General features: G+C 45.7%; 1 protein-coding gene across 3 annotated transcripts in view; it reads right to left on the minus strand.

Moving 5' to 3' along the window:
• MB21D2 (Mab-21 domain containing 2) overlaps positions 1-18,288 on the minus strand; it is a 78,375-nt gene extending 60,087 nt beyond the window's left edge. Inside the window, exon 1 of one of the 3 annotated variants that reach the window (XM_075571051.1) lies at positions 17,644-18,288. In XM_075571051.1, the coding sequence (XP_075427166.1) occupies positions 17,644-17,836 (193 nt within the window). In that variant the 5' untranslated portion in view covers positions 17,837-18,288. Of the gene's footprint in view, positions 1-16,761; positions 16,790-17,086; positions 17,235-17,643 lie in introns of those variants that run through there. The other 2 variants (XM_075571053.1, XM_075571052.1) reach the window with 2 other exon arrangements.
• Positions 18,289-18,895: the final 607 nt, after the last annotated feature.

Raw genomic sequence — 18,895 nt, forward strand, 5'->3', positions numbered from 1 at the left:
GTGTGTTGATGGTAGAGTTGTTGTGGTAGATGTGTTGCAGGCCCAACTGGCAATAAATAAACTAATACTTTTAGTTACCGCCAGGCTGGGAGGCGATTAGACTCAGAGGTCCTGCATGCAGTGTGTGACTGTTCTGTTGAGGATAGAAGAATGGTGATGATCCGCTCACGTAGCACTATCCGTGTCAGCACTTTCCTCCAGGATGCCTCATTACTTCCTCAAAATAAATATGTCCAAAACTAAACTCCTTATTTTCCCACCCCCATTCTAAAGTTTTCAATCACTATTAATGACACCACCAATCAAACCTATCTATCAAGCACATTGCCTAGGAGTTCTTTCTGACTCGTCTCTCGCGTTCATTCCCCATATTTAATCCCTCATTAAATCCTGCCACTTCCATCTCAGCAATATTGCCAGAATCCAACCCTTCTTTACCTCAGATTCAAGCAAAATCCTAATTCTCCATCATAATGTATCATTTTAACTACTTGAATCTGCTCATCACACTGGATAATCTTTCCCCACTCCAATCATTACTAAATGCTTCTGCCAGACTCACTGACCCCACGCGCAGCCCCTCCTCTGCCATTCCTTACACGGACACCCATAACACACAGAATCAAGCTCCATATTCTAATCCTTAAATGTAGGGCTCTCAACATACATCTCAAACTTCATTTCCAAGTACACTATGATTTGCACATGAACTATGCCCCTATCCTCCTCTCCCATAACTACCTCCCATTCCTGACTCCAAGACTTTGGCCAGACCGCTCCTATTCTTTGGAATTCCCCGCCGGATCCCATACTGCCGCACATTTTAAAAAAAACTATAAAAAATCTCACTTTAAGACCGTCTACCAAACTTCTTTCCAACATCCTCTTTCATTCCGCTTCAATATTTGTTACCCGTCACCTAATATACTGTAGCACTAATCCCCACGACACCATATGTTTCCACCTTCCCATTGGATTGTAAACTCATCTGGGCGAGGGACCGCTTCAACTTTAGTTCCAGGATGCATTATATTACATTGGTATATGCTGCAGGATTGCTTTTAGGTCTTTCTGCACCTTTGTAATGCAGAATATGCTGGTGCCCTATAGATCATAGATCATAAATAATAATAATAATAATGAATGAAGTCAGCATGTTCCTGAGAAAGGTGAAACTTAAAGAACATTTCCAAAAGGGATTCAGCGCTGCTACAGAAACTCATACCAACCCCACTGAATACAGGCATACCTCGCTTTAAGGACACTCACTTGAAGTACACTCGCGAGTAAGTACATATCGCCCAATAGGCAAACGGCAGCTCGCACATGCGCCTGTCAGCACGTCCTGAACAGCAATACCGGCTCCCTACCTGTACCGGAGCTGTGCGCAAGCGGGGAGACTATAGAGCCTGTTACAAAGGCGTTATTTACATCAGTTATGCACGTATATGACGATTGCCGTACAGTACATGCATCGATAAGTGGGGAAAAGTAGTGCTTCACTTTAAATACATTTTCGATTTACATATATGCTCCGGTCCCATTGCGTACGCTAATGCGGGGTATGCCTGTATAGCAAAGATCTTACAATCTGCAAACCAGTCCGAGTACATTGATCTATGCCAAAGGTTACATGCTGGCACTGAACTTGGGAAAAACTGCTATGTGGGCCACAAGTCAATTTTGTTCCCTGATTAGATCGATTTGCCCAGCATAGATCTAGAGAGGAAATCATTGCAATCAGTTTTCATTCTTGCCTGCACTGCAAAGGTTAATCTTGCCTGTGAAGCACTGTGGATTGGTTTCAGAGCTTAGTGAAGGCAAATTCTTAACATAGCAAAGCTCAGATAGACCAAGCTCTGATCAGCAATTTGTCAGTTCATTAATTTTTAGAAAGCTGCACAAAATGCAAGGAAACTTTATGGTTTCATAAATGACCTCAGGACACTTTTCAGTGAGTAAAATGGAGATCTGCAGTCAATAAGGATACTGGGGCCAGTTGGGGACCAAGAGTTTGATATAAAACGATGTGGCAGCAGTACGCCTTTCTGTTGCTGTAAAAACGACAACTTGTATTGCTGATTGTTTACAAGTTCCTACAGTTTTGATATACACTGTGACAATACATGGGAACATTTTTCACCAACATTCAAATTTGCTGCTAAAGTGGCATTTCTTCATGGACTGGTTATAAAAGTGACATTCGCCTGAATGTATGCGGAGCGAATGAATAAACATTTCTGGGCAGATGCTAGGACACTCGCAGAAAGAGGGGGCAAAGTGAAAACCACGGTGGTCTGAGGATCATTCGCCTACATTTTCTACTGTCCAAAGCACCTGCGAATATCTGACTGTGAATCGAATTTTCTTCAGGACACGGCAAAGAATTTGTGACTCCAATTTTGACTCATTCGCCCATCTCCAATTGCAGCTCGTCACTCGGTAATGGGCGCATGTGAAAAGTATCTTGGGAACCGGATTGTACCTGGACACTTAATGCCCTAATGAGCATAAATTCCCTCTCAATGTTTACTTTACGCGTGGCTATTTCCCTTGACTCTATATGCAGTCCTTTGTGTCTTACAATATGTCCGTTCCAATACAGCCAGGGGCTGTGTACAGTCAGAGCTGTAGGGTAATTATTTCTGATAATGGTGAAGAAAATGTGGAACACAGCGGATCATACAATCATTCACACAGAATAATAACACTGGGCTGTGTGAAGCAGCAGCAGCAGTTTGCTGTCAGTTTTATACAATTTAAGAAAATGTAATCCCCCTCACTGTAATACTCTGCTTAATCCGCTTTGAGCAATCATTGTATGGAGACGACCTCATGGTGTTATAGCTGGAGCATGACCCATTTTCTTTAGTATCATTGCACCCCTACCTAACAGGGTGCATATTAAAATTCCTAGAACACGTGGGGGTCTTTGCTTTACAAAGGGAGGCTCTGCCTGTAAATAGAAGGCGATCCTGATGGATGCTGCAATATTGTTATGAAAGATAATGGCAACTGGGTTAACACCAATTCTAAACAGGTCATGTCAACCTAAATGTCCCAGAGTGATGGTGGAAGATAATAACCTTATATCTACTAGGAGTTTCAGTTAAATCATTGATTTTCAGAAGGCACCCTGAATAATGGATAGGCTGGAGGAGCAGCCAGTGGAAATGCCACAGTCTTTAAAGCAAGAGATCCGAATTGCGACACAGCCAATTTCTGCGAACCTGGGCACTTGCCTATCTCTCGCTGCCACAGACAGATTATGCTGCTCTCTGAGGCAGAGATTCATTGTATCTGTGACATTCTAAATACACATTGTTTAATCTCCCTTTGCATCAAGTACAATGATACTGCATTCTAAGCACTTTGAGACATGGGTTTTTTCTTTGTATTCATCAACTGGATTATATACAGTACATTGTATACATCCCAAAAAGTATCTTCTTAATCCATTTAGTGGTGGGATTGCAGGTCTCTCCTACTTTGAAATTTAGATGATGAAACCCAACCTGCTTTTGTTTAGGTTCCACATACAGCTCAAGTCTACTTCTGAAGAGGACATTCCCACCTACACTTCCATCCAATGATATTTTCCGATCTCATCTTTGTCTCTTCCTCCCATTCCCAGAAGGCTCTGAACTTGCAGCTGGCGAGACTGTTCCAGCTCTGTATTCGCACATATTAATACATCTAGATTGATGCTATTTATAGCAGTTCCTGTTCTAATATTATACTGCACGGAAATATGGCAAAGCTAAATGCATCTTGATGATAATAATTTTGAAGCCAAGATATTATTTCCTTGTGAATCGGAAGTTCTGCAATTCTGCCAGTGCCACGCAGCGGGGAATCTCAAGTCTGTTAGAGAAGATCAGAGCAGTTATGTTTTAGCTGCGGGCTCGTAGATTTTTTGGAGTTCTTTATTTCATCTGACATACTGACCATCACAATCTCCTGTTACAACTAAACTGCTCTTCAAATAAATGACTTGTTTTATAAAGTTAGTTCATATTTGTGCCAAATCTTCAAGCTGTATAAAGTCCACCCTGACCTCAAACAGTCAGGCCTGTATCTTTACATTTTCTGTATCTTTAATGTTGTCTATGTATAGCCGCCCCCCTATGCCCAACTTGAAATGTACCTGCCCGGGCTTAACATGAGCAATTTTATTGTATACATTGACACACTGGACCCCTCCAACAGCAAAGGAATTCTACTACAGTATTATTATTATTTTTGTATGCAACACCACAACTAATTTTTAAATGCAGGTGACGCCCTTATGCCCGTCATGCCATGGTATTCCATGTAGGAGCTACAGTACTTTCCATAGGCATTTAGTTGTGTCTTAAACGCCCTAGTTTGGAGTCAGTGTTTCAGGGGGACACCCGCATCTCGGGGAAACACGGACACTCATGTCTATATTTTCCATGAGATTCTTCAATGTGACTCTCCGTATAAATTCCCAGTTTCTGTGGGATTCAGTTCCCATAGATTCTATCCCGTTAGTATGATCTACTTGATTATGTAACATTATCTTTATATTATGAGAAAATAGCAAAGCATTACCGGGCTCATATTTCATATCAGTGAAATCCCCTGATATGATCTCAGGTTTGCAGAAGCGTGGCGCAGTGTGAAAAAAAAAAGGATGGGAAATGGCCAAATCCACCTATACGTACAATGTTATTCTAACTCCATTCTGTGTATTATAGCAACTCTGGGGAGTCAAAGAGCACACGCTGCTATTATAGTGAGGTAATGAGTATTGTGGGGAGTCAGTTTGGGTGCGGTTTTAGAAATAAAGTGATATTGATGCTCGCAGTAACCTGAAACAAGTGTTCTATGGCGTTAATTACTTGAATAAGAATTTACCATTATTCCTTTTAGGGCTGGGGATGTCACAGTACTTGCAGTGGGTGTTGCGCCAGCCTTTGTATAGTGAATGTCTCCAATTATGTAAGGCATATTCTTTCCTTCAAATAAAACTAATTTCCCATAGGATTGTAAGCTCTTCAAGGGTAGGGGTTCTATTCACCAAACGTGATTGAGATATACACACACACACACACACACACACACACACACACACACACACACACACACACACACACACACACTAAATGATAAATAATTGTGCAGTCTTTTTCCTTAGACGAATTATGTTTTATGGAGGCTCTTCTATGCAAAAAAATGTCATGATCACATTAACAGGAAGTAAACATCAGCTGTGAAGAGGCTAATAACTTATCTAGGAGAAGGGGGGGGGAGGGGAAAGGGGGAGAGGTGGAAGGGAGGGGGTAGAGGGAGAAGGGGGGAGGAAGATGGAGAAGTGGGGAGGGATCGAGAGAGGAGGGAGAAGGGGGGAGAGGGAGGGAGAAGGGGGGAGAGGGAGGGAGAAGGGGGGAGAGGGAGGGAGAAGGGGGGAGAGGGAGGGAGAAGGGGGGGAGGGAGGGAGAAGGGGGGGGAGGGAGGGAGAAGGGGGGGAGGGAGGGAGATGGAGAAGGGAGGGAGATGGAGAAGGGGGTGAGGGAGGGAGATGGAGAAGTGGGGAGGGAGGGAGAGAGGAGGGAGTAGGGGGGAGAGGGAGGAGTTTTATAAGATTTTCTAGGAGTCAGTCTTACAATAGAAAGATGAATTCAAACACCGAGAGCTGCTTATATAAGAGATTTCGCAGGTTTCGCTGTGTTACTTAGAACTTCTGCATGATAAAAAAAAACTTGATACAGTGCCACATGTTCAAACAAAGAAAATGTCTGTTGCAGTCTGTGTGTGTGTGTCAGTGTGTGTCAGTGTGTGTCAGTGTGTGTGTGTCAGTGTGTGTGTGTGTGTGTCAGTGTGTGTGTCTGCATTCGCAACGCCAATAGGTAAATGGTACAATTACATTAGCAGTTTAAGCAGCCTTGCTACGACATGAATAAAACATGTAGCTCTATGACTTCTGTAAAAAATGCAAGCAACTAATGTCACTATAAAGTCGTGAAAATCCAGGTAATGAAATACTTTCTGATCGATCAGAAACAGGTCCGTATGGTAAGGTGCGCAGTGACTCAACCCTCCCAGCCCTGCTCACAATGCGCATTCTGTGTAAAATACATGAAAACACACAAATATATTCAGCATTTGTTCAATTGGCCTCACGCATCACAACGTGCGTTTATCCGCATGTAGAAACTCCCCTGCGCCCGGGAGGGAGGGAACGTGGCCTGGAAATGTCCTCTAAGTTCACCGAGGCACTGATGGGGCTACCCCAGGGTTATAATAGAACGGGGGTCCGTTTTGTGCAAAGGAATGACCGAAATGTCAGATGTATTACACGAGATCAGAACAAAGTGAAGGGCAAAGATATGTCCGCCGAAAGAAAATCACTTTTATGCGCACCACTACATAAAATATAACTTTTAATACATTAAAACTTGAATCAACTATTCCCTCAATCCCTAAAGTTAAAAATAAAGTCTGGCAGATTTGCTGCATGGAAAAATTGGTTAGTCTCAACAATGACACCTGCGCAGATTCCCAGAGGGTGTGGGTGCCATGGATTTTGGGTTCTGGTCAACCAGAAATTAATACCCACCTAATCTTGTTGTAAAAACTGCTATATATACTGACTATGTGATTGAATGTTATAAGATGATTTGCTACGTTAAATGCTAAATGGATGTGTTCCCCCCCCCCCCCGTTTCTATTTTTTGTACTCTTCCCCCCCCCATCTTTTATTTTCTCCATTTGCCCCTCTCCCGAAATTTTTTTAATAAAAATTAAGTTTAAAAAAAAAACTTGAATCAAAATATCTAAAATAAGTACTTAAATAATTAATTACAATTATTAGAGAGACAGGTATAACAATATGGGCTAAATTAGCGTTCAAGATGAACCATAGTTCGATCCTCCTATGTTACACGTGCACCGACTGTGTTACAAGGCTTTAGGAGAAGTGGATTTAGAAACCACAAAAAGCCAACAGCCACAGATATAGCATGGCTTAGTGAATATGGGCCTGAAACATCTCCTGGGGCCAAAAGATATCTTATGACCCTTTCAACCCCCTTCAGAGCCAGAGGCCTTTGCTGTGTGTTGGAAACCGCCTTGGCACTGATGGGGTTACAGTCTGAAAGCAGTGTTCTTAGAATTGATCTAATAGAAGCATCCTATTAGAGGAAGTTGTATGGGGAATTCTCTCTGCGCTTGCAGCAGGAGACCCATCAATTCATAGAGCCTTGAAGTCAAGGAGAGGAGTGCCTGTACGGTCTAGTGCAGGGGTGACCAGCAGCAGTCCGCAAGGGACACCAACAGGTCAGGTTTTCAGGATATTGACAATCGCTGATTGAGCCACCTGTGCTGAAGCAGGGATATCCTGAAAGCCTGACCTGTTGGTGGCCCTTGAGGACTGGAGTTGGCCTCTCCTGGTCTAGTGAAAACACTGCTAGAGAAGAGTACATTTAGAAAACAATGACAAATTCAGAAGAGCAATATGTATCATGGGGACAACGTGTCTGCTTCCATGCCACGGATAATGTGCCTGCTTCCATGCCACGGATAAAGTGCCTGCTTCCATGCCACGGATAAAGTGCCTGCTTCCATGCCACGGATAAAGTGTCTGCTTCCATGCCATGGATAAAGTAGCTGCTTCCATGCCACAGGGATAAAGTGCCTGCTTCCATGCCACAGGGATAAAGTGTCTGCTTCCATGCCACGGATAAAGTGTCTGCTTCCATGCCACAGGGATAAAGTGTCTGCTTCCATGCCACGGATAAAGTGTCTGCTTCCATGCCACGGATAAAGTGGAGTCCCTTGGAGAGTGTACTGCGGAGGCTGTGGAACTTTGAAGCTGTGGGAGGTGTGTGAAATTCGGCTCTCAGCCCCTGTGTGCTGCGGCAGCTCCAGGCACACCCGGGAAGGGTTGGTGCGTCACGTCCGGCCGTGACGTCATACCCGGAAACCCGGCGCCCTGTGAGTAGTTCCATCCCTGGTGTGCAAGCCCAGGAGAGCTGTGCAGCGGAGTTTCTGCAGCGAGGCTGTGAAGGAGGAAACAAAAGGAGCCACCAGCGCAAAGAGTTTGAAGTCTGGGTGAGCTTTTTCCATATTTGATGCCTACGGCACCTTCCCATTTCTACACACTTCATTACCTGCACAGTTGGTAGCGCTTTCCATCCCAGCTACCACTCTGGATTTATACCTCTCAAAGTAGCTGCTTCCATGCCACGGATAAAGTGTATGCTTCCATGCCACGGATAAAGTGTCTGCTTCCATGCCACGGATAAAGTGTCTGCTTCCATGCCACACGGATAAAGTAGCTGCTTCCATGCCACGGATAAGTGTCTGCTTCCATGCCACGGATAAGTGTCTGCTTCCATGCCACGGATAAAGTGTCTGCTTCCATGCCACAGGGATAATGTCCCTGTGCAGACTGCAAATACCAGCAAGAGCTGAACACAGAACATATATCTTTTAGCATCGGGACGATGCCGCGGGACGTCTCATTTAATTGAGGCAGACAAACTAAATTAGAAAAGTAACATGCTAGAGACGGAAAGAATATTTATATCGGCGAGTATATTCCCGGATCCGCGTGCAGCACGTTAACGTTTCTATTCCCGTGCTATGTTTTTGCTCAAGTGCAAAGAGGATTTTCTCCAGATTAAGCTATTGTTGTGCTTAGCAAAAAGAAGTTACATTTCAATTCAAAGGAGTCTATTATATCTGTTGCAAATAATTAGACGCCAAGGCTTTTAGGCAATATACTGTGCAGCAGCTTCCCAGCGCTCGAGCAATTTGTTAGGCCTTCTCCTTTGAGTTGAGCTAATCTCTTCTCCAGCGCAGGGAAGCAGAATACTGAAGATATCACAATTTCAGACATACTACCTGTGCCATGCGCTGCCCAGGGAGACAGCCGGAGCTCAGGGAGGTTAATGCATGGCTAAGAAAAAGGTGTAGGAAGGAGGGTTTGGGGTTTTAGAGCACTGGGGGTCCTTCTCAGAAGTGTTATCTTTATGGTAGGGATGGATTGCACCTAAATGAAGAGGGGTCTTCTGTGCTTGGGGTGGGGGGGGTGTTAAAAAGGTTGGAGACTATACTAGAAAGGGGGAGGGGGGAGACAAGAAAGAGGTAAAGGACTTGGCAGATCAGATATGAATGGGGAAATAGCTAGGGGTCATGAAGGGGGAGTTTGACAAGCAGTGAGACACCCATATTAAATACAGATAATACTAGAAAACTTCTAAAAGACTAAATCCAATTTAAGTAGAAGAGAAGGAGCATGTACGATAATTGCACAGATTGGAAAAAAATCTTAAATGCATGCTTGCTAATGCAAGAAGCCTGACAGATAAAATGGGGGAGCTTGAATTAATAGCTACAAGGGAGCAGTATGATATCATAGGCATTACTGAAACATGGTGGGATGAAACTCATGACTGGACAGTTAATTTAGACAATTATTCCCTATTTCTGAATGATCGAGCAAATAGAAGAGGAGGTGGAGTATTTTTATTTGCTAAACTGGATTTAAACCCTATTATAAGGGAAGATGTTTCTCAAGGAAATGATGAAAATGTAGAGACAGTGTGGATAGAAATTAGCAGGGAGGTAAAAGTATAAAGAATGTTTGTGGGAATATGCTATAAACCACTAAATATCTGTGAGATTGAGGAAGCTAAAATACTTTTGCAAATGGAGAAGGCATCAAAACTGGGTCATGTTTGCATAATGGGGTTTTAATTATCCATACAGACTGGGGCAATGAGATTTGCATTACAGCAAAAGGAAACAGGTTTTTGGGGTGCTTAAAGACAATTACATGACCCAAATTATTGAGGAACCAACCAGGAGAGGGGCAATACTGGATTTGGTCATATCAAACAATGTAGAAGTAATAACAAAAATTCAAGTCCTGGAGCATTTGGGTAATAGTGATCATAACATGGTCTCATTTGAAAGAAATTACCAAAAACCATATTACATTGGTTCAACGAAGACTTTTCATTTTAGAAAGGCAGATGTCAATAAACTGAGGAATAATCTACAAGGAATAAATTGGGATGATGTTTTTCCAGTCAAAAATGTAGAAGATAAATGGTCAGTCTTAAAAACATTGTTAGAAAAGCACACTTATCAGTATATACCCTTGGCTAATAAGTATAAAAGAAATAAGTCAAAACCAATGTGGCTAAATAAACCGGTATGGGAGGAAATGGAAAAGAAGAGGAAGGCGTTTAGATTCTTAAAGTCAGAAGGGACGGAGACATCGTATCAGAATTATACGTAATGTAACCAAATTTGCAAAAAATGAAAATGAGATGGCATACACTCAGGAGTTGTTACGGAGCTAAGTTTAGTAATAGCCAAAATCATTAAATTTAATATTCAAGGACTATTTCCACAGGCTCAGTACCACACGTTGGCATAAAGCAGATGTGGAAAATATATATTGCAACCGGGGAATGACAGACCTGTAAGGCCGAGCGTATGGTGGCTGCGTCGCTACGTGTGCGTGCACGTCAAGTACACTTCAGTACTCGGCTACGCCAGTTAGCCAAGTGCCCGCGCGCCTGCCGGAGAAGAGGCGCGTTGACGCGGCAGCATTTTGGGGACACAATACATTTTGTCTTCTCAGGCGGCTGCCACGTGACATCAGCGTCACGTGAGCTGGTTCAGCCAATGACGGCAAATCAACTTTGTGACACGTCCGCCACGCCTCTGATAACTCCTGCAGCCAAGTGCACAGATCGCTGGGGCTGCAGGAGTGTGCGCGGCTGTGCAGGTAGTATAAGCTCGGCCTAGGCCTGACAAATAGTGGGGAAGTTACTTGAAGGTTTAGTACAGGGTAAAATTCAGGAATACCTAATGGAAAACAAAATTGGATTGAAAACTGATTGAAGGATAGATGGAGTTTATTTTTTTTTTTAACCTTTTCAGTTGAGTACCTGAAGGATCGGTACTGGGACCCCTGCTTTTTAACTTGTTTATTAATGACCTTGAGGTTGGCAAAGAGAGCAAAGTCTCCATCTTTGCTGATGATACTAAATTGTGTAAGGAAGTAGAATCAGAGCAGGATGTAATTTCTCTTAGAAGGACTTGGAGAGACTGGAAACTTGGGCAGGTAAATAGCAGATGAGATTTAATACATATAAATGTAAGGTCATACATTTGGAAAACAAGAAGAAACAGGCAACACAATTTAAATTTAAAAAAAGTAGGTGAATCCATGATGGAGAAGGATTTAGGCGTGCTTCTAGATAGCAATAGTGCCCAAAGTCAGATAGTAGCTGCAAAGGCAAACACGATCTTATCTTGCATTAAATGGGGAATGGATGGAAGGGAAGTAAACATAATGATGCCCCTTTACAAAGCATTAGTAAGACCACACCTTGATTATGGAGTACAATTGTGGGCACCACTACTTATAAAAGATATTATGGAACTAGAAACAGTGCAGAGAAGAGCCACCAAATTAATAAAGGGGATGGAAAATCTGATTTATTTCGATTTGTTTACATTAGGAAAGAGGCGTCTAAGAGAGGATATGATAACAATATACAAATATATTCAGAGTCAATACAAGGAGCTTTCAAAAGATCCATTCATCCCAAGGGCAGTCAAATTACACTGGGGCATCCCTTAAGGTTGGAGGAAAGGAGGTTTCACCAGCAACAAAGGAAAGGGTTCTTTACAGTAAGGGCAGTTACATGGGAATGTGGAATTCATTACCCATTGGAAACTGTGATGGCAGATACAATAGATTTGTTCAAAAAAAGGTTGGACATCTTTTTAGAAAGGAAAGCTATACAGGGATATACCAAATAAGTATACATGGGAAGGATGTTGATACAGGGAGAAATCTGATTGCCAATATTTGGAGTCAGGAAGGAATTTACTTTTTTTCCCTTTAGGAGACAGCATTGGATAATGTGTCACTGGGGTTTGTGTTTGCCTTCCTCTGGATCAATATAGTGTAAATACAAATATAGGATAAAGTATCTGTCGTCTAAATCAGCAGTGCGCAAACAGGGGGGCGCGCCGTTAACAGAGGTTCCGCGCGCTTCCCGACGACACTTAAATTAAGTGCCGGGGGAGCTGCAGGGCCTCTGTAAACCTTTACTTGCCTTGGCTCCACACGTGTTGCCATAGCAACGCGGCGTCAAATAACGCAGAGAGGTCATGTGATGTCACGTTGCTATGGCAACGTGATGTCATGACACCGGAGCCGACACAAGTGGGGGAGAGGGGGGGGGGGGCGCAGGGGTGAGGTGACCGGCGGCAAGGGGGCACAGGGAAAAACGTTTGCGCCCCCCTGGTCTAAATTTAGCATAGGTTGAACTTGATAGACGCATGTCTTTTTTCAACCTCATCTACTACGTAACTTCTCCTCCCAGTCAATATGCTAAAAAGCAGCAAACGGTTAACGATGCATTCCCTTCCCTTCACTAAAATGAAGATTCATGCATCGCTTACTGTGTGTTACCCATACGGAATAAAGCAGCCTTCAAAGATTCCCTGATGAGCAATAATGCCGATACAGCACTACCACACACAGCCCCTCTGCAGTCAATAGCACGTTCTGATTTGCACTTTATAGAATGAGGCCGAGTGTCAATGGAACAACGTCGTTTGCACCCGTTTTGCTCCGTGTGTCCAGGTGGGATGTGGGGACATCCCTAGCAGCTAGGCAATAAACATTGTATTAAAATGTGAAATATTTGGCCTCCCTGTTCAACACCTTTTTATATTATTAGCAACCAAACTATCTACTGTATGGTGAGAATTGATTTGTTTTCCAAAGACATTACCCATTTCATATTTAACATATTAGTTTTCTTAATGAGGCTTTTTATACTCGTGTCAAAAAGATAAACAAATAAAAGCCAATATTTCTGCTGTGCAAAACAAAAACTAAATTCAGAAATGTAGTACTGTCATTGTAAACAGCCTAAAAAGAGCCAGTTTAAAACACAAACAAACAACGAGCTGTAGCAAGCACAGGCCTCTGGGAAATGAAGAGGAAAAACATTCAGTTAATAGTTTGCCATAACATTTCACTTTTAAAAAAACATTAAGTATCGGGAACTAGCGCAAACCAGCAGTATTTACTTCTGCAATACGAGCCTCTATGGGCAGAACTTTAGATTATCCAATAATTGATCAAAGTTATTTCTACTTTATGAAAAACCACCACACATTTTGCTCTAACTTTGTATTAACGTCAACTTGTAATGGAATTAATTGGGTTTGTAAGATCACCATTAAAAATAAAATATAGACAAACATGGAAAGTAAACCCTGAAGTTGTACAATTACCAAACGGTTTCCCAAATACAAAAAGACGACGCTACTTGTGCAAGGCCCCTTTATGCACCAATCAGGTCTGGCTTTGTCCATTTCTTGACCAATATTGTCCAGTTCGTTACAATAATGTTTTACAATGATCTGTTATGGAGGAGTCTGGGTGTCTGTTTGTGCAGGTCACAAAAGGCAACTTTTACACTAGTGGAAGTGTGTGGAGTTGTAACAGAAGGTTATGTGCCCCTCATGTTCACACGCACACACACACACACACACAAACACACAACATAAGAATACTGACAGTCAGTTATACAGCTGGAGAACACAGGCTTTTTGTTGTTACGTGAACTGTTCTAATATACATCGAAAAGGAAACAAGCTATGAAAGATCAATATGAAAACAGATTTTTAGTTTTCTTTTCGATGTACATGAAATGTTTCATTTAGCAGCCCAGAGACACACAACACACACACACACACACACACACACTATCTTATGGTGTAAATATTATGTTAGGGGCCACAGTAAGAAGATGACAAGTTATTAACTGACAATATAAATGTGATTTACACTTTGGGGTTCATTCTCTCTGAAAACCAACACAATGCCAGAGACTGAAGCTGCTTTTGCTTTTCCCCCTCACTGTGGGACAGCAGCAGAAAGGAACAGAAAACCAACAGAAAAGTCCAAATAAATGGCCTAGCAAAGGTCGGGTGATACAGACTTTTTAGGTTCAACTTTCTCCAATGAAACGTAGCATGGGAGTAGTAGAGGTATATAGCAATAGTAATGATTACACCTGCACGGTAAGATTTATGTAGGGCAGGGATATTTTGTTCTTACATGACTGTTTTATGGGATGCTACGAATCGGTAATATGAAATATAATCCCGGAGCCTGCGGGGTAAATAAGACGGCCTGTTAATGTAAGCGCACTGAAGGAAAAGTTTCCTATAAAGGGTGAGCAGTGAGGGCGCTCACTCCCTTCCCACGCTCCTCCTGTACGTACAGAGGGCCGGCTGCGACATGTGAAGCTTGGCTGTCACCAGCATGAGAAACACACAAGAGGACAGAGTGAAAGTCCATGCTTATTCTATATCAATTTGTGATCAATACTGTGGGACTATAGTAACCGATTCACTACCAGGTGAGCCTTTCTGGAAGAGAAGGGTTAAAGGTTTCTTTGAAAAATTAATCCAGGTGCCACTGGTGAGACGCCCCAGGTAGAGGTAGAGGTGGAGGGGTCAACTTTGTAGACATTGGGGAATCATTTTGAAATATCTGTGATCATAAATGGGCCTGAAAAAACCCTGTATTGCAAAGCATGGCAGGCAACGCGCAGCGTGCAAAGCATGGCAGGCAACGCGCAGCGTGCAAAGCATGGCAGGCAACGCGCAGCGTGCAAAGCATGGCAGGCAACGCGCAGCGTGCAAAGCATGGCAGGCAACGCGCAGCGTGCAAAGCATGGCAGGCAACGCGCAGCGTGCAAAGCATGGCAGGCAACGCGCAGCGTGCAAAGCATGGCAGGCAACGCGCAGCGTGCAAAGCATGGCAGGCAACGCGCAGCGTGCAAAGCATGGCAGGCAACGCGCAGCGTGCAAAGCATGGCACACATGGCATGACCTCAGAGCCTGCGATGCTGCTCCGCCACCTCCCGCAGATGAAACACACACACAGGCTTTTATTCATGCCCGGTACAAGGGGAGGTGCTCACCCTGCAGAGCGCTCCACCCACAGTAAGGCCAATGAGAAATCATGGCCCAGCCGCTCAGCTGACCCCATGTCAGCCATGAGATGAGCCCCAGGTACTCCAAGCACAATGAGCCCACTCGCCCACCCCCAAGCATTACCGTACCTGAGCCCCGTCAGGCAAGGTAACCCGGCACTTACCCCCCCCCCCCCCCCCAACCAGCCGCAGTGACAGAGGCAACGTAACCCTCATATATAATTATAATCACTGCAAGTGTAACGCACACAAACACAATGTAACCACAAGGGCGGGGCAGGAGAACGCAGAGAGGGGCGGGGCAGGAGAACGCAGAGAGGGGCGGGGCAGGAGAACGCAGAGAGGGGCGGGGCAGGAGAACGCAGAGAGGGGCGGGGCAGGAGAACGCAGAGAGGGGCGGGGCAGGAGAACGCAGAGAGGGGCGGGGCAGGAGAACGCAGAGAGGGGCGGGGCAGGAGAACGCAGAGAGGGGCGGGGCAGGAGAACGCAGAGAGGGGCGGGGCAGGAGAACGCAGAGAGGGGCGGGGCAGGAGAACGCAGAGAGGGGCGGGGCAGGAGAACGCAGAGAGGGGCGGGGCAGGAGAACGCAGAGAGGGGCGGGGCAGGAGAACGCAGAGAGGGGCGGGGCAGGAGAACGCAGAGAGGGGCGGGGCAGGAGAACGCAGAGAGGGGCGGGGCAGGAGAACGCAGAGAGGGGCGGGGCAGGAGAACGCAGAGAGGGGCGGGGCAGGAGAACGCAGAGAGGGGCGTTTCCCCTTCTCCCCACAGGCAGCTGTGGCCACGTTTCCCCTTCTCCCCACAGGCAGCTGTGGCCACGTTTCCCCTTCTCCCCACAGGCAGCTGTGGCCAAGTTTCCCCTTCTCCCCACAGGCAGCTGTGGCCACGTTTCAACTTCCCCCCCACAGGCAGCTGTGGCCACGTTTCCCCTTCTCCCCACAGGCAGCTGTGGCCACGTTTCCCCTTCTCCCCACAGGCAGCTGTGGCCACGTTTCCCCTTCTCCCCACAGGCAGCTGTGGCCACGTTTCCCCTTCTCCCCACAGGCAGCTGTGGCCACGTTCCCCCTTCTCCTCACAGGCAGCTGTGGCCGCGTTTCCCCTTCTCCTCACAGGCAGCTGTGGCCACGTGTTCCCTTCTTCCCCCTTAGATTGAGGTGGTCACGTGTCCCTATCCAAAAGTAATGTGAACAAAAAATAGTGTTTGCATTTACATGTATGTAACAGAGGGTGTCACATGCGGTCATGTACAGTATATAACATCCCCTGCCCCAGGTATAAACATACAATCATGTATGTAACATGGGTTGAGCACAATCATGTATGTAACATGGGTTGAGCACATACAGTAGATCCTCTGGTGCTTTCTAGCTTGGGATCTGCAAGGGGCTTTACATGGAATGAGATGTGCCAGATAGCCATGTACAGCACTGAATAAAAGAGCACTTTTAGGCTGCGCTTATAGTGCCGGCGACGTGACCGTCAACTCAAAACAAATGCATTGTCGGCGGCGTCGGCGCTTATAGTGCACGCGACGGAGTGACAGTGCTACCAGAACGCGTCGCCGGCACTATAAGCGCGGCCTTATACAGGTAGTGATGTGGAGCACACACGTGACACACACACACAGTACTTAGCATGGAGAAGATTAAGTAATTGGCGGTGTTATACAGACAGTGATTTATGGCACACACATGACACACACCCATGGCGCGCACACCCATGGCGCGCACACCCATGGCACACACGGTACCTAGCATGGAGAAGATGAAGTCCTTGGCTGTGTTATACAAACAGTGATGTATGACACACATGGCACACACACATGGCACACACACATGGCACACACACATGGCACACACACATGGCACACACACATGGCACACACACATGACACACACACATGACACACACACGGCACACACACATGACACACACACGGCACACACACATGACACACACACACACACACACACACGGTACCTAGCATGGAGAAGATGAAGTCCTTGGCTGTGTAATACAGGCAGTGATGTATGACACACACGACACACACATGACACACATGACACACACGGTACCTAGCATGGAGAAGATGAAGTCCTTGGCCGTGTTATACAGGCAGTGATGTATGACACACACATGACACACACATACACACACACATGACACACACGGTACCTAGCATGGAGAAGATGAAGTCCTTGGCCGTGTTATACAGGCAGTGATGTATGACACACACGACACACACATGACACACATGACACACACGGTACCTAGCATGGAGAAGATGAAGTCCTTGGCCGTGTTATACAGGCAGTGATGTATGACACACACATGACACACACATGACACACACATGACACACACATGACACACACATGACACACACGGTACCTAGCATGGAGAAGATGAAGTCCTTGGCCGTGTTATACAGGCAGTGATGTATGGCACACACATGACACACACATGACACACATGGTACCTAGCATGGAGAAGATGAAGTCCTTGGCCGTGTTATACAGGCAGTGATGTATGGCACACACATGGCACACACATGGCACACACATGACACACACATGACACACACATGACACACACATGACACACACATGACACACACATACACACACGGTACCTAGCATGGAGAAGATGAAGTCCTTGGCCGTGTGGATCTCCAGGGCCCTCTGGTCATCATACTCCCGCTGCTCGTACTTGCAGAATTCCTGGATGAGTTTGTTTATTTCCTCGGTCCGGGCCCCGGACCTGAAATCCAGCTCCGCGGGCAGAGCCTTATTACCGCCCCCCCCAACCCCGCCGGGCGCCGCCATCTTTACTGTCACCCGCCGGCACCGCGCTATGGGAGGGGCACAGCGCTATGTGAGGGGCCGGACTACTTCCCTCCCCGGGGCACAGGAGGCGTGTCAGTGTGTGTGATACAGTGTGTGTGTCTGTATGTATGTGTGACAGTGTGTGTCTCAGTGTGTGATACAGTGTGTGTGTGTGTCTGTATGTATGTGTGTTACAGTGTGTCTCAGTATGTGTGACAGTGTGTGTGTCTGTATGTATGTATGTGTGATACAGTGTGTCTCAGTATATGTGTGTGTATGTGTGTGTGTGTGTGTGTGTGTGTGTGTGTGTATGTATGTGTGACAGTGTGTGTCTGAGTGTGTGTCTGTGTGTGTGATACAGTGTGACAGTGTGACAGTGTGTGTCTGTGTGTGGTGCAGCAGCTTTTGGGCTCGGCGGCTCTCTCCCTCTCCTGAGTCTCCTCCTGCTCTCTCCTTCTGTCCCCCCTCCCTCTCCCTGCTCCCTCCCTCTCCTCTCCCTGCTCCCTCCCTCTCCTCTCCCTGCTCCCTCCCTCTCCTCTCCCTGCTCCCTCCCTCTCCTCTCCCTGCTCCCTCCCTCTCTCTCTCTGTCTGTCTCCCTGCTCCCTTTCTTCCCTCTCCCTGAAACCTCTCCTCACCCTGCTACCTCTCCTCTCTCTGCTCTCTTCCTTCCGTCTCCCTACTACCTCTCCTCTGCCTGCTCTCTACCTCTCCTCTTCCTGCTCTCTACCTCTCCTCTTCTTGCTACCTCTCCTCTTCCTGCTCTCTACCTCTCCTCTTCTTGCTACCTCTCCTCTTCCTGCTCTTTACCTCTCCTCTTCCTGCTCTTTACCTCTCCTCTTCCTGCTCTCTACCTCTCCTCTTCCTGCTCTCTACCTCTCCTCTTCCTGCTCTCTACCTCTCCTCTTCCTGCTCTCTTCTTTCCCTCTTCCTGCCCTCTTCTTTCCCTCTTCCTGCCCTCTTTACCTGGGATAGAGCTATTTACCTGGGATAGAGCTATTTACCTGGGATAGAGCTATTTACCTGGGATAGGGAGAGCTATTTACCTGGGATAGAGCTATT

This window comes from Ascaphus truei, chromosome 14, assembly GCF_040206685.1.
Source record: "Ascaphus truei isolate aAscTru1 chromosome 14, aAscTru1.hap1, whole genome shotgun sequence".
NCBI classification, from domain to species: domain Eukaryota; kingdom Metazoa; phylum Chordata; class Amphibia; order Anura; family Ascaphidae; genus Ascaphus; species Ascaphus truei.